The sequence below is a fragment of the Sus scrofa genome, chromosome 14 (assembly GCF_054392235.1).
Source record: "Sus scrofa isolate SSC_HxYL_T2T_F1_AM1 chromosome 14, Sscrofa_HxYL_maternal_Yorkshire_Landrace_v2.0, whole genome shotgun sequence".
In the NCBI taxonomy this organism is placed as follows: Eukaryota; Metazoa; Chordata; class Mammalia; order Artiodactyla; family Suidae; genus Sus; species Sus scrofa.
This window is the reverse complement of record NC_139396.1, coordinates 129808656-129823432: the sequence shown is the minus strand read 5'-3', so window position 1 is coordinate 129823432 and position 14777 is coordinate 129808656. Positions and strand designations below refer to the sequence as shown.

Below are 14777 nucleotides of genomic sequence, written 5' to 3'. Positions count from 1 at the left end.
AAAAAATCTACATTGCCGAGAGTTCTTTGCCTTTTTCATGACATTTTACATTTCTTTCTAGAACTGAAGAAGGGAATAGAATTGCCACTACTATTTCCAATATTACACATGTGCTGCTTTAGAGTCTGGAGTGTTTTGGGCCCTGATAAGGTAGAGGTGCAAAACACGTAACAGCAGCAGTTTTGCCATCTGGCCTCTGATACCAGAGAGCTCCCCAGTTGGAGGAAGCTAGAGTCAGTCTTTTGGGAGGCGTAACTATTCACAGTTCTGGTGTCATGGACTGTTGCGAAGAATTAATTTCCTTTTGTCTTACAGAAAGAGCACTACATAGGACCAATATGAGAAAAAGGTCTATCTTGCTTAGAGCAGTTTGTCTTGGGTCTTTCTTCAGAGAAGTAATAGTAACAGTCAAATTGGAAGGCTGTTTATTTGAGTGGGTATAAGCACTGACCTGTCATGGACATTCTTCCTGCAGGATTCCCAACAAGAAACAGAAGTATCGTTAACAACTGTTGTGACCTTTGTGGACGTTACCCAGAAGCCAGAGCCTCCAAGAGGCCAACCCAGAGTGGACTGGAAATTGCCATTCGACTTCTTCTTTCCCTTCAAAGTGGCCTTCAGCAGAGTAGACTCTCAAAAAGGCTCAGTCTCTCCTATTCTTACCCTGTGTCTCTTACTACTTGGAGTTCTCAATCTAGAGACTAAGTGAAAATAGGAGAAGAAACAGATTTTCGTTTTCCCTAAGGGAAGTTCCGAGGCAGCCTGCTTATCTTGGCTAAATAGATCCTCACCTGCTCATGACCAGAGGAGGGCATTTAGGAAAACAGAGACCTAACTGAAGGAATCTTTGTCTATGAAAAGAGGGATACACGTTAGATTCTCTACTTCTCAAGGAGGAAAGAATGCCAAGAGCCCTTCCTCTGGCCCTACAGGTTGTGTTATGCCTGCCTAAAGGTTTGCAGCATCTTCATCCATCTGCTCACAGGCACACTTGGGACCCAGCAAAGGAGCAGGCTCCTGCTGTTCCCAGATGAATTCAGAAACAGCTGCCCTGTGGACTGGAGTGAGAACAGAAAACTGGTGGCTGTATATTTTGTCTGGTTCTTCCCCACTTCCCTTGGGCTATATTTTTTGCTCAGGCATGTGTGGGAAAAGCAGTCCTTTCTCCTGAGTTTCCATAATAAATGTGGAATCATGGCCCCCTTTGCTACTAGCATGACCCCACTACTCATTTCTGCTCTTTCCTTCCCTCCATTGCGGTGAGGAGGAGGAAAGCTGATCAAGAGCATTGTTACACTAACTCCAGCAGCACACAAAGTTAACTGATAGGTGATCTGCCTCTTGATTATTTTCCTATATATGAGACATTAAAAAAAAAAAAAAAAAAGGAAGAGTTCCCGTCATGGCTCAGCAGAAACAAATCCAACTAGGAACCATAAGGTTGTGGGTTCAATTCCTGGCCTTGCTCAGTGGTTACGGATCTGGTGTTGCCGTGAGCTGTGGTGTAGGCCAGCAGCTGTAGCTCCGATTAGACCCTTAGCCTGGGAACCTCCATATGCTGCGGGCGCGGCCCTAAAAAGAAAAAGAAAAAACGGAAAACTATCATACACAGCACAGTAGTATTTAAATCAAGGGGCTTGCAGAGTTCTTATTGTGGCTCAGTGGTAACAAACCCAACTAGTATCCGTGAGGACACTGGTTTGATCCCTGGCTCTGCTCAGTGGGTTGAGGATCCAGTGTTGCCATGAGCTGCAGTGTAAATCGCAAACGCTGCTCAGATCTGGCATTGCTGTGGCTGTGGTGTAGGCTGGCAGCTACAGATCCATTTTGACCCCTAGCCTGGGAACTTCCTTATGCCACAGGTGTGGCCCTAAAAAGCAATAAATAAATAAATAAAGGGACTTGGGTTCTTTTCCTGGGAGATACACTCTCTGAAGACCTGAAATATGTGGCACTGACATAAATTGTGAATTCAGCATGAAATCTGTTTTTAGTGTAAGGCAGTGGCAGCTTTAAGGGGCAGTGCACACAGGCATGGTTGGGCCCTACCTGCTTGACCAACTCATAGATTCTGGCTGCAAAGAAAACCACTTAAAAAGGTAATTTCCTTTTAAAATCATTTTTGAGTGGAGAAGCATGGGTTGGGAATTACTATAGAAAACTTAGAAAGCAGGAAGCATAAAAAGGTTTAGACTGGAGTTCCTGCTGTGGCGCAACAGGATAAGTGGCGTCTTGGGGGCTATGACACAGGTTCAATCCCTGGCCTGTCACTGTAGGTTAAGGATCTGGTGTTGCCACAGTTGTGGCTTATGTTGCAACTGCGGCCCAGATCTGATCCCTGGCCCAGGAACTCCATATGCTGTGGGGAGGCCAAAAAAAAAAAGTTTTGACCTAGAACAGAATTATGCTATCCTTGGAATTTAAAACAAAATTCTTACGTAAGATGTATCATTTTATCTAATTTTCTTAAACTTTTTAAGATCTTTTTTATTAAAAAGAACAATGTAAAGAATAGGATGTAAGAATAATTTACTGCAATGAAAATAGTATTGAACACCTACTGTGAAACAGAATTGGAAGATACAGCCCCTTGATGAGCTGACAATTTGGTGGGGGAAGATGACATGTGACATGGGAGATGCCATTTCAGAGAAGTAATCAAGGTGGCCTAGACTAGTGAGGGACAAGCTTTGAGGAGGTGGTTGGGTTGGAGCTAAAGGTGGCAGATAGGTAGGATTGGGAAAGGAGGCCGTGATCCCGGGAAAGAAGAACTACCTGAGAGAAGGCCCAAAAGTTCACGTGGACCAGAGGCTTGGGAGCTGGAAGTGACAGTAGAAGTACTGCAGGGCAAAATAGGCAAGATGTGCCAAGTAAAATGGGGAGTCAAAAGCCAGGCAAAGAGAAATGGGAGGTAGTATATTTTCAGACTCTTCCACAGTGTATTAACGATCTGAATCTAAAATTGTTTTTTAATAATAAAGCATAGGGAGTTCCATTGTGGTGCAGCAGAAATGAATCCAACTAGTATCCATGAGGATTTGGGTTCAACCCCTGGCCTCGAATGGTGGGGGATCTGGTGTTGCCGTAAGCTGTGGTGTAGTTCACAGACTTGACTCAGATCCTGCGTTGCTATGGCTATGGCACAGGCTGTCAGCTGTAGCTTCTATTCAGCCCCTAGCCTGGGAACTTCCATATGCCACAGGTGTGGCAAAATAATAACAATAATAATAATAATAACTTAGTTATAATAAGTCCTGCTTCATGAGCAGAAAGTACTATTGTAGGAGTTCCTGCTGTGGCACAGCAGATTAAGGATCTGGTTTTGCCACAGCTGTGGCACAGGTCACAGCTACAGCTCAGATTCAGTCTCTGGCCTGGGAACTTGCATATGCCACGAGTGTGGCAAAACAAGAATAAAACGAATTGTAAACACCATCTCTGATGGGTTTATCATTTTGCCTCATTCCAAAGTACCTCAAAAATAACCTATGTCCACAGAATAAAGTGGCACATTTCTTGTAGCAATTATTTGTAACTAGTTTCTGTATAAGGAAGATTCTGCACAAAGAGAATTGGGAGCTGGGAAGATGATGGCAGGATTTTCACCAGAGTTCATTACAGAGATGTTTTCATTCAGCAACCCTGCCTCTAAGGAGACTTGTATTAAAACAGACCACAAAGCTATTAGAGTATTTAGGTTTTCCAGTTTAGACTGCTTAAAAGGAACTAACGTTACAGTTCAATCTGAGATACAGGGTCAGAGACATCTAGTCTGCTCCCAACAGCCTCAAAGTCTTTTTCAGAATCCAGTCCTTTTCCTCTTTTATTCAAATGTTTATTCCTACACCAAAGTGCTATGAAACCATTCTGCTCCTTAACAAAAAAAGTTAGATCTCAATTACTATTCACATACCATAAAATTCACCCTTTGAAAGTATACAATTCAGTGGGTTTTAGTATATTTGGAGTTAGGCAACCATCATCACTAATTCCAGAACCTTTTTATCATCCTAAAAAGAAGTCCCTTGCTGATGAGCAGTCACTTCCATTTTCCCTTTACCCCTGGTTTCCAGCAGCCACTAATCTACTTTCTGTCTCCATAGATTTGACCACTTACAAAGTCTCATATAAAGGGAATCACACAAGGAGTTCCCCATCGTGGCGCAGTGGTTAACGAATCCAACTAGGAACCATGAGGTTGTGAGTTCAATCCCTGGCCTTGCTCAGTGGTTGAGGATCTGGTGTTGCCATGAGTTGTGGCGTAGGTCGCAGACGCGGCTTGGATCCCACGTTGCTGTGGCTGTGGCATAGGCCGGCAGCAACAGCTCCAATTAGACCCCTACCCTGGGAACCTCTATATGCTGTGGGAGAGGCCCTAAAAAAGGCAAAAAGACTAAAAAATAAATAAATAGAATCACACAACATGTAGCCCTTTGTAGCTAGCTTTTGCACTTGGCGTAATATTTTCAAGATTAGTCCATGTTGTAGCATGTATCAGTACTTCATTCCTTTTTATGGCTGAATAATATATTCCATTGTATCAATATACCACACTTATTTATCCATAAATTTATGGACATTTGGGTTGTTGCTATTTTTTGGCAATTAGGAATAATGCTGCTGTGAACATTTCATGTTCAAGTGTTTGTGCGGGCTTATGTTTTTATTTATCTTGAGTATATATCTAGGAGTGGAATTGCTGGGCAGTATGATAATTCTATGTTTAATTTATTGAGGAATTGCCAAACTACTTTCCAAAGTGGCTGTACCATTTTACAATCCCACCAGCAATAGATGAGCGTTTCAGTTTCTCCACATCCTGGCCAATATCTGTAACTGTCTTTTTTATTTTAGCCATCCTACTGGGTGTGAAATGGTATCTCATTGTGATCTACTATGACTTTTTAAACTACTGTATGAGATCTTAATGCCAGAAATTAGCACATCTGCTCTTCCAAGGCAGGAATATCTCAAATATTCTTATCCTCTCTTCCTCTATGCTAATTTGATTAGCTTGTAAGCCTAGTTTCCAATTACAAAAAGCTGCTTAATATATCTTGGGTAAGATTTTATGGAGATCTTATCTCCAGTCACTCCCTTATAGCAGACCTTCAGGGAAACGTTTTTTTAAAATCATCTACGGAATTATGTAGTCTTCATCACTCCCTTTATTTTCATTTATTTATTTTTGCCTTTTGTCCTTTTAGGGCCGCACCCACGGCATATAGAAGTTCCCAGGTTAGGGGTCTAATCGGAGCTGTATCCGCTGGCCTAGGCCACAGCCACAGCAACTCAGAATCCAAGCCACATCTGTGACCTAAACCGCAGCTCACGGCAATGCTGGGTCGTTAACCCACTGAGCAAGGCCAGGAATCAACCTGCAACCTCATGGTTCCTAGTCAGATTCGTTTCCTCTGTGCCATGATGGAACTCCCATCGCTCCCTCTATTTATACAGTAAGTGATCTTCTATCTGACTTACTGTATGAGATCTCTATTGTAATCATGTATTCAATTTAAGAAGCAAGTTTCACTGCAGAGGGTTATGTGCAATTTGGATAGAATGAAATGGAAATCCCAACCAGCCTGTTGTAGGTGTGGAGAAACAAATACTCTCAAATACTTTTAGTGAAAATATAAACCCTTGGAGAGAAGGGCAAGTAGCTATTTAATAATATATATCAAAAGCTTTTAAAATGTTCATTAACTCTAACCTAACAATTCCATTTATTAGATTGGAATGTTGTACAACTATTGAAAATTGAGTAGTACTGTCTTTATTGCCCTAAGAAAACATTCAGGATCTATTTTTAGTGCATAAAATACCAAAGGGTACGTATGTTTTATCTTCCTATTTTTGTGAAATAAAAAAATATATGTATGTTGTTTGACAAACAGAAGTCTGAGAAGCTAACATGTCTAAAATTGGAATTTTTTTTCTAATTTTTATAATCAGAAAATAAAACTATATTTTATTTTATTTTATTTACTTATTTTTTTGTGTCTTTTTGCCTTTTCTAGGGCTGCTCATGGAGGTTCCCAGGCTAGGGGTCGAATCGGAGATGTAGCTGCCGGCTAATACCAGAGCCACAGCAATGTGGGATCCAAGCCTCGTCTTCGACCTACACCACAGCTCACGGCAACACCGGATCCTTAACCCACTGAGCAAGGCCAGGGATTGAACCCACAAACTCATGGTTCCTAGTTGGATTCCTTAACCACTGAGCCAGGACAGGAACTCCTAAAAACTATATTTTAAAGAAAATATTTGCTTTCCCAAAAAACCCTCCCTGTTTATTTATGTATTATAAATGTTCCTTATTTATAAATAACTCCCCATTTCTACTGATGTATTTGTTTGTTTGGCATTCTGGGCCTATCTGTTAAAGCAGGGGTTCCTGAAAGTCAGTCACATCACAATCCAAGTTTCTTTAAAAGTGCTGCCTCCTGGGAGTTCCCATTGTGGCTCAGCAGTAATGAACCCGACCTGTATCCATGAGGACTCGGGTTCAATCCCTGGCCCCACTCAGTGGGGTAAGGATCCACCATTGCACGAGCTGTGGTATAGGTCATGCAGCCTCAGCTTGGATCCTTAGTTGCTGTGGCTGTGGCGGAGGCTGGCAGTTAGAGCTCCTATTTGACCCCTAGCCTGGGAACTTCCATATGCCTCTGGTGTGGCCCTAAAAAGACAAAAAAAATTAAATCTAGATCAATCAATAAATACAAGTGCTGATTCCTGGGTCCTGCCCCTAGAGATTCTAATTCACTGGGGGGTCCTAAGAATCGGTATCTTTTAAAAGCCTTTCTGGTGCTTCTGATATTCAGCCCAGTTTGTGAAACTACAAAATGTTATCACCTATGGAGTTCCCATCATGGTGCAGTGGAAACAAAGCAGACTAGGAACCATGAGGTTGCGGGTTCAATCCCTGGCCTAGCTCAATGGATTAAGGATCCAGCATTGCCATGAGCTGTGGTGTAGTTCGAAGATGTGGCTTGGATCTGGTGTGGCTGTGGCTATGGTGTAGGCCAGCAGCAACAGCTCTGATTAGACCCCTAGCTGGGAACCTCCATATGCCGTGGATGTGGCTCTAAAAAGACAAACGACAAAAAAAAAAAAAAGTTATTGCATAGTGTGGCTGAAACTGGTTTATTCGTTTGTCCTAACACTGCCAACTCAGGTAACATGTCTACTGGTCTCACCTACTCCCTTTTCTCAGAGAATCTCCATCACACAGAGTTCTGCTGAAGGGGAGGGCCCGGCCTCCGTGTTCACATTACCTGTGTGACCCCTCCTCTCCCTGCCACAGCTGATTAGACCAAAAATGGGAGTCCTGGACCAAGGTTGGCCAGTAAAGTATTCTCTCTAGGAATATGAAACTGGAACCAAGTCTAAAAGTCCAGCTGGGAGTAGCCACTAAAGATATGTTAGGCTCGAGGAGGCCATTTTCCACCAATGTTCACTAATGGAAAGTGTTATCTTAAAAAGAGGAAAAAAAGGAGATGAGTAGAAAGAAGTATAAATTAGAAACACAGAAATGGAGGATATTCTTGGTTCCCAACTTCCAGTTCCGTGTACCCACCTGTTATGAGATCCAATTTTACCTCCTGCTCTTGAAAACTATAAATTATTCCTTCTAGTAAATTGCCTTTTTTGAATAAGTTTCTGTTATTAACAATGAAAGAAACTGAGACTAAGATAATTTAACGTACTACGCTATAGGATGTAAAGAAGCAGTCCTCAATCCTGCATTTTAGGGCCGCATCTGCAGCATATGGAAGTTCCCAGGTTAGGGGTCGAATCAAAGCTATAGCTGCCAGCCTATGCCACAGCAACACAAGATCCAAGCCGAGTCTGCGACCTACACCACAGCTCACAGCAACATCAGATCCTTAACCCTCTGAGTGGGGCCAGGGATTGAACCCACATCCTCATGGATGCTAGTTGGGTTTGTTACCACTGAGCCACAAAGGGAGCTCCCAATCCTGCATACTTATAGTTCAGTTCTAAATAGTCCACTTCCTATGTGACTTTCTGGTCATGTCCAGCCTTATTTCCATTTGCTGAGACAAAAATCCCTCCAATCAAAAAAGAATCACTTGGAGTTCTCATGTGGCTCAGCAGGTTAAGGATTCAGTGTTGTCACTGCAGCAGCTCTGGTAGCTGCTGTGGCATGAGTCCAATCCCTGGTTTGATCCCTTACTTGGGAAAAACTGCGCTTTTTTACTTATTTATTTGTTTTGCCTTTTCTAGAGCCTCTCCCTCGGCCTATGGATGTTCCCAGGCTAGGGGTCGAATTGAAGCTACAGCTGCTGGCCTACGTCAGAGCCACAGCAACTCGGGATCCAAGCCGTGTCTTTGATCCACATCACAGCTCACGGCAACGCCAAATCCTTAACCCACTGAGCAAGGCCAAGGATTGAACCCACAAACTCATGGTTCCTAGTCGGATTCGTTAACCACTGCACCGCAATGGGAACTCCCATGCTGCTTTTTTTTTTTTTAAAGTCACATGCAGGAAAGATACCATGGCTGAATCAGTTCCTTGATTTCTAGGAAAGGCAAACTAGATTATCATCCTGATATTTGATTTTTCCCAACCCATAGGCACATATCCCATTTCCTTCTCTTTTTTGGTGGAGTAGAATATTAATAATAAAACAGTAATGTATATAACAGTAATAAAAAGGAAATGTTTGGATAATGTTAAAGGATTTTCATATTTGATCATAACAACCCTCTAGGCTAGTATATGTAGACTATACTATATAAAATATAGGCAAGTATAGAAGACAGGGGCAGTGTTATTAGCACAGTTCTTATTTGAGAAAACTAAGGCCAAAGAAATTAAATTCATTTATCAAATTTTTATTGGCTATTATGTGCCAGGAGTATACTTCCCAGCTCTGAGGAGCTGATTTTCTAGCAGGGAAGGCAGGCAGGCAATTACCCTAATATGATTGTGAGTTAAGGACACATTCAAAACAGAACAAGACTTGCTGAGTGGAGACTCTGTTCCTAATGGCTTTAACCATACCCACAGTTCCCTATTTAGTTCTAAATTCTTGGTGGGAATCTTAAAAGCTCAAGTACCCAACGAAACCACCAGAGGGCAGTTTTATTTCTTTTTTATCCCCTACCCTTCTTTAAATGCACAGTGCTCAAAACTTAACATATGCTTGGTGTTCTCATCTTTCACCCTGAAAAAATGCTCCCCTCATATATTTCCCAACACTGCTGCAGCACCACCAGATTTGCAAGTGCTCCTCCTCGCCTCTCGCCCTCCCACTTTCAAGTAGTGAGCAGAGATCAGCTCTCCCTCCTTTATGCTCCCAGGCCCCCTGCTGGAGCCTTTTCCCCAGCCATCATTTCTTACTTGAGCCTCTGCGGTGTGTTAACCAAGCACCGTTTCTACTCCTCTACTACTTTCAGACACACAAATCTGATCATGCCATTCCAGTATGTTTAAAAGTCACGGCTCTCTATCTTTGAGGATAAGATTCAAAACCTTTAGCATGGCACAGAAATTTTGCAAGATGCCCCCCCTCCATCACCACCAAATATCTCTCCTTATAGAGAGTCTGATGTCTCTACGTGTTATACTCTCTTCCTCCTATGAACCTGTGCCACTCTTCTACGTGAACTACTTGTTTTTTTGTTTTGTTTCGTTTTTGTCTCTTTAGGGCCAAACCCGCAGCATATGGAGGTTCCAGGCTAGGGGTTGAATCGGAGCTGTAGCTGCCAGCCTACACCTCACTTACAGCAATTCAGGATCCAAGCTGTCTCCAACCTATACTATAGCTCCTTAACCCACTGAGCAAGGCCAAGGATCGAACTTGCAACCTCATGGATACTAGTGAGATTCATTTCCCCTGAGCCACGACTGGAACTCCGAACTACTTATATCTTGTCCTTGAAAGCATAATTCAAATGTCTACTCTGTTTAAAGTCTTGCCTGACTCCCTGAGCACCCCCCCTCTAACATTAATCACACAACTGTTTGCTCACATATCTGTCTTTCCCTAAAGTCTCTCTAGAGAGATGACATGTCTTCCTCCAAACCTAGGGAAAGCCTGATACATAAAGCAGCCAACTTTTAACGAACAAGAGAATGAATAAGTAGGCTCAGCAATGTTCTCAGGGACAACTACACAAGAGGCAATGTGTCCTCCTCATCACCGACCTCGACCAAAGTGCTCTGCCTACTCCAGCCCCTCACATGTCCAATGTACCCAGCACTACATCTGTGTCTATGCAAGAACGAAGATGCCTTTTGAGGAAAACATAGCAAGTAGAAAAGAGGGAGAGAGTCTGAGCTCTAATTTTAAGGGTGGATCTGCATTCACCTTTGGAATGGTTCTAATTGTCAGGAATTCAATATAACCCTTTTTTTTTTTTCCTTTTAGGGCCACACCCATGGCATAGGGAGGTTCTCAGGCTAGGGGTCAAGGGAGCTACAGCTGCTGGCCTATGCCAGAACTACAGCAACCCAGAGCTGAGCCACATCTTCGACCTACACCACAGGTCACGGCAAGGCTGGATCCTTAACCCACCGAGTGGGGCCAGTGATTGAACCCTCAACCTCATGGTTCCTAGTCAGATTCGTTTCCAGTGCGCCATGATGGGAACTCCAATATAACTTTTAAAATACAGTCTTCTCACCAATGCCCTTGCTGAAAGGGAGTTGGGCTGGGACCCTTGAAGAAACCTCCAGGCCACTAGGGAATAAATCATTTTATAGCAATGCCAAAATATTCCCATTTGATAGCAGTAATATGCCAGGAGTGTGGGATTCTCAAATATGTATAAATTGATCCAACCTATTTCTGAGGGTTGCCTGGGATATAACGATCAGTAGTGACAAACACATCATGTGGGATCTACAAGCAGCTACAGCATCTTTTCTGCCTCCCTGGAAGGCCCAGTGAGCGGTCTCGGACATTCTCCTTGGCCCCTCTCTTGGGCCCCTGTTCGCCTCTGCTCCTGGGACGTGGACAACCACCTAGAGCGCTCCAGCCCCGCCTCCCGGCGTCTGCCCGGGCCTCGGCGGGCGGGGCTCGCCACGTGGAGAGTGGGCAAGATTCTTGGAAGGCGCTTACGCCATTGCCGCAGCGCAACTCCGGGCCGGCCCCTTGCTCTGCGTCAACAGCGGAGGCCCCGCGGCGTGGCTTTACTCCAACGCTGCTGACGTAACGTCATCTTGCGGGACGTGGACGCAAGAAAAAGGAGAGTGAGCCGGAGCCGGAGTTGGCAGGCGTGGAGTGTAGGCCGGGCGGCGGCGCCGGGTGGAGGCGGTGAGGCAGGTACGGGCGGGCGGCGAGGATGGCGGGGACAGTGGCGGGGATAACGAAACGGCGGCGCCTTCGCAGTGGCTGAGGCGGCGCCGGGGCTGAGGAGAGGGAGGGTGGGCGCGCTGGTTCGCGGGCGACCGAGGCAGCTGCGGGGACGCGCGGCCCAAACAGGAGGAAGGGGGTCCGGGGTCCGGCTTGCGAGAGAGTGTGGGCGCGCGCCGAGGGATGGCGGCGGGCTTGGGCCTCCCAGGGCGCCGCTGCACCGCCATATGTTAGCGCGGGAGGCCTAGGGCTGGCGGGGGCTGCGGGTGCCCGAACTCGCTGGCCACCCTGGGATACACCCCAATGCGGTAACTGATCCATGTAGAGGCTTGAAGACTCAGCGGACCTCTTCTTGATCCGGGAGTCTGGAACCAGCTCCCAGTGCACCTGCGTCGGTGGTGGTGTTTCACTGCATGTGAGAGTCTCCCCCACGCCTACGCTCAGGGGCTTGTATGTGCACCCTCTGCAGCCTGCCTGAGCTTTGCAAGATCCCCTCTTCAGACCCAGCCCCCTGCAGCCAGAGAGCTTGCTCACGACCTCCTTTTGCAGTGTGGCTTATGGTCTGTGAACAGTGCCTCCCTGGCCCATCAGGGCGGACCCAGATTCCATCCCCCATCAGCATCCCCTGCTCTGGAGGCCCTGAGGTTTATCATTGGGTCTTTGTCTTTAAGTGGTGAACCATAACAATCCTGTGCTTCTGAGCGACGTTTGTTGGGACTAAAGTTCACTTCTCTGTCCAGGTCAGTAAGATAAAGGCTTTCTGTTCAGAACCTGTAAAGAAGTTCTTGAGAAATGTCCTGAGTCAAAACATGGAAACTTTTCAATTGTTGACATGGAGGCTATACACACACAGAGACACACATACCCTTTGCTCCCTGGAATAAGCTGTCTACTTTTTGAGGGCGTAATAAACTGGCAGGGTGAACTGTCTTTTACAGTGAGGGAGGGGTCAGTCAGAGGCGAAGAGAAGAGGTCAGAAGGCTTGGTTTCCAGATGGGTCTTCCGCCTAATAACTTACTGACCTTAAACATTCAGAGCTTGCAGTTATTCATAGATAAGAGAGGGGTAAACAGTCAATAAGTATATTTTGTGGTTATTATTTGTCCATTAGAAGATGTGAAATTCCTTGTGACAGGCCCTGAAAGAAGTGAAGAAGTGGTTGTAAGATATTATTGGTGCTTGGCGTTCCCGTCGTGGCGCAGTGGTTAACGAATCCGACTAGGAACCATGAGGTTGCAGGTTCGATCCCTGGCCGTGCTCAGTGAGTCGAGGATCCGGCGTTGCTGTGACCTGCGGTGTAGGTTGCAGACGCGGCTAGCATCCCGCATCGCTGTGGCTCTGGCTAGGCCGGTGGCCACGGCTCGGATTAGACCCCTAGCCTGGGAATCTCCATATGCTGCGGGAGCGGCCCTAGAAAAGGCAAAAAGACAGAAAAAAAAAAAAAAAGATATTATTGGAGCTTAAAGACAGAGGAGGAGAACTGATGTTTATTGAGCATCTGTTGTACCCAGACATTCCATACATTGACTCACAGTAATTCATTGAGATCCTTATTCTTGTTGTCCCTGGTTTACAAATGAGAAAATTGAGGCTTAGAAAGATTAAGTCACCCTCCAAACAGCACACAGCCAGCAAGTGCAAAGCTTGACCAAAACCTCTCCAACTTTGAAGTCCTTGTTCCCCATTCTATTTACTGTGCTGTCAGTGGGAAGTTTATAATCCAGTTGGGAAAATCAACAGTAGCACATAAACCAGTCAAAAACTAACTTGTAGAATTATATCCAGCTTTGAATACAAGAGTTGCTGGGGAAAATTTGTGAAGAAGATAGACTTTTAGTGTCATTATTTGATTATTTTACCCTTTGGGCTTTTCAGTGGGTATTTTGGAAAATTCACATGTAAATAATTGTTTAGCAACAATTACCCAAGGAATTTGTATAAACAGCAAACATACATCATGGAGTCATGCTTCAGTGTTATGCAAGTAATTTTCTCTTGAGACCTTCTATACTCGCAAACACTGAAGTTAAAGACAGTACTTAACACTTTCTATTGCTTATTAGGTGCCATAACTTTACAACAGATGTATCCCGCCAGTCTCTTCTCTCTCCTTTTTGTACCTTTGCACAGTACAAATTGAAGAGCAATACATGCCATTCCTTGTTTCTCTTCACTATAGAGCTAGTACTTTGAGGCAAGTTTAGACACACAGAGGCAAGTTTAAGAGGGTTAGACTCTATCTGCCACGCCATAGAGCAGAAGTTAAAAGGAGGCCCACAAGCAAAGAAGGCAGTATTTTCCTTATCTTGCACAACCATGTTACTGTAGTATTTTAAGAGCTGCAATAATGAATGGCATATTCTGTGTGTGTGGGGGGGAGAAGCTCCCTAACTTTTTGTGAAGTAAATATTCTTTGTCTAAAACCTGCAGTTTGGGAGTTCCCGTCGTGGCGCAGTGGTTAACGAATCCGACTAGGAACCATGAGGTTGCGGGTTCGATCCCTGCCCTTGCTCAGTGGGTTAACGATCCGGCGTTGCCGTGAGCTGTGGTGTAGGTTGCCCGACGCGGCTCAGATCCCGCGTTGCTGTGGCTCTGGCGTAGGCTGGTGGCTACAGCTCCGATTCAACCCCTAGCCTGGGAACCTCCATATGCCGCAGGAGCGGCCCAAGAAATAGCAACAACAACAACAAAAAGACAAAAAAGTAAAAAAAAAAAAAAAAAAAAAAAAAAAAATATATATATATATATATATATATATATATATATAAAACCTGCAGTTTGACCTGCGGTGGGAAGATGCTCAGAACTACTGTGTTCTCAGCCCTGAGATCACTAGCCATGTACTCATCCTCCAGGAGATGTGCCCTTGGTCATTTCAGGTGCCAACCATTTGCAGGCATTGCCATCTCTCCCAGGGATGCAAGAGTGTGCTTTGGATTCCTGTTTTCAGCAGGAAGAAAGACAAAGCAGCAGCCTCTGACTTTCTTCCCTCCTCTTGTGTCAGCAGGGGTCAAGGGGGCATTTCAAATATGTGGTTTTCATAGTTCTGTTGGGAGGTGATAGCAGGAAGGTGGAGGTGGCTGCTTATTGGATGTCAAATCTGTTTTTTGATCTGTTGGAGACACCCTGATGGTTTTGGAATTATAGTGAGGATTTAATATCAACTCATAAACATTATAGCTTCAAGATTTTTTCACTCAGAGTATTTGTAATTCTTAATTGCCATTTGCTTATGTAAAACCTAAGATGGTTCTAGAAAAGGAAGGGTAGAGTTGGAGCTTGAGAAGGAGCCATTTGTTCTTTCTCCAAATAGAAGAGGTGGGAGTTCCCCAAATGTAGAGGAGTTTGAGCAGGAGGGTGAGGTTTTTACTCTGAGTGTGGGGAGGTGGACAGAAATAAAATGAATTGTCTTGTATTTTTGATTATTCATTTTTCTAAAATGCATTC

General features: G+C 44.6%; 2 protein-coding genes across 10 annotated transcripts in view; both read left to right on the top strand.

Annotated features, from left to right (window-relative positions):
- Positions 1–1213, top strand: part of TCTN3 (tectonic family member 3) — a 31732-nt gene extending 30519 nt beyond the window's left edge. For all 8 annotated transcript variants that reach the window (XR_014826675.1, XR_014826674.1, XR_014826673.1 and 5 more), the window contains one exon: positions 476–1213. Coding sequence is in view for 4 of the 8 variants with exons in the window: in XM_084994981.1 (XP_084851107.1) it covers positions 476–709 (234 nt within the window). In the remaining 4 variants the exon portion in view is untranslated. The remainder of the gene's footprint in view (positions 1–475) is intronic.
- A 9978-nt stretch (positions 1214–11191) lies between these two features.
- The window catches only part of ALDH18A1 (aldehyde dehydrogenase 18 family member A1), a 47201-nt gene continuing 43615 nt past the window's right edge, over positions 11192–14777 (top strand). For both annotated transcript variants that reach the window (XM_005671336.4, XM_001927529.7), the window contains exon 1: positions 11192–11300. The gene's annotated coding sequence lies outside the window, so the exon portion shown is untranslated. The remainder of the gene's footprint in view (positions 11301–14777) is intronic.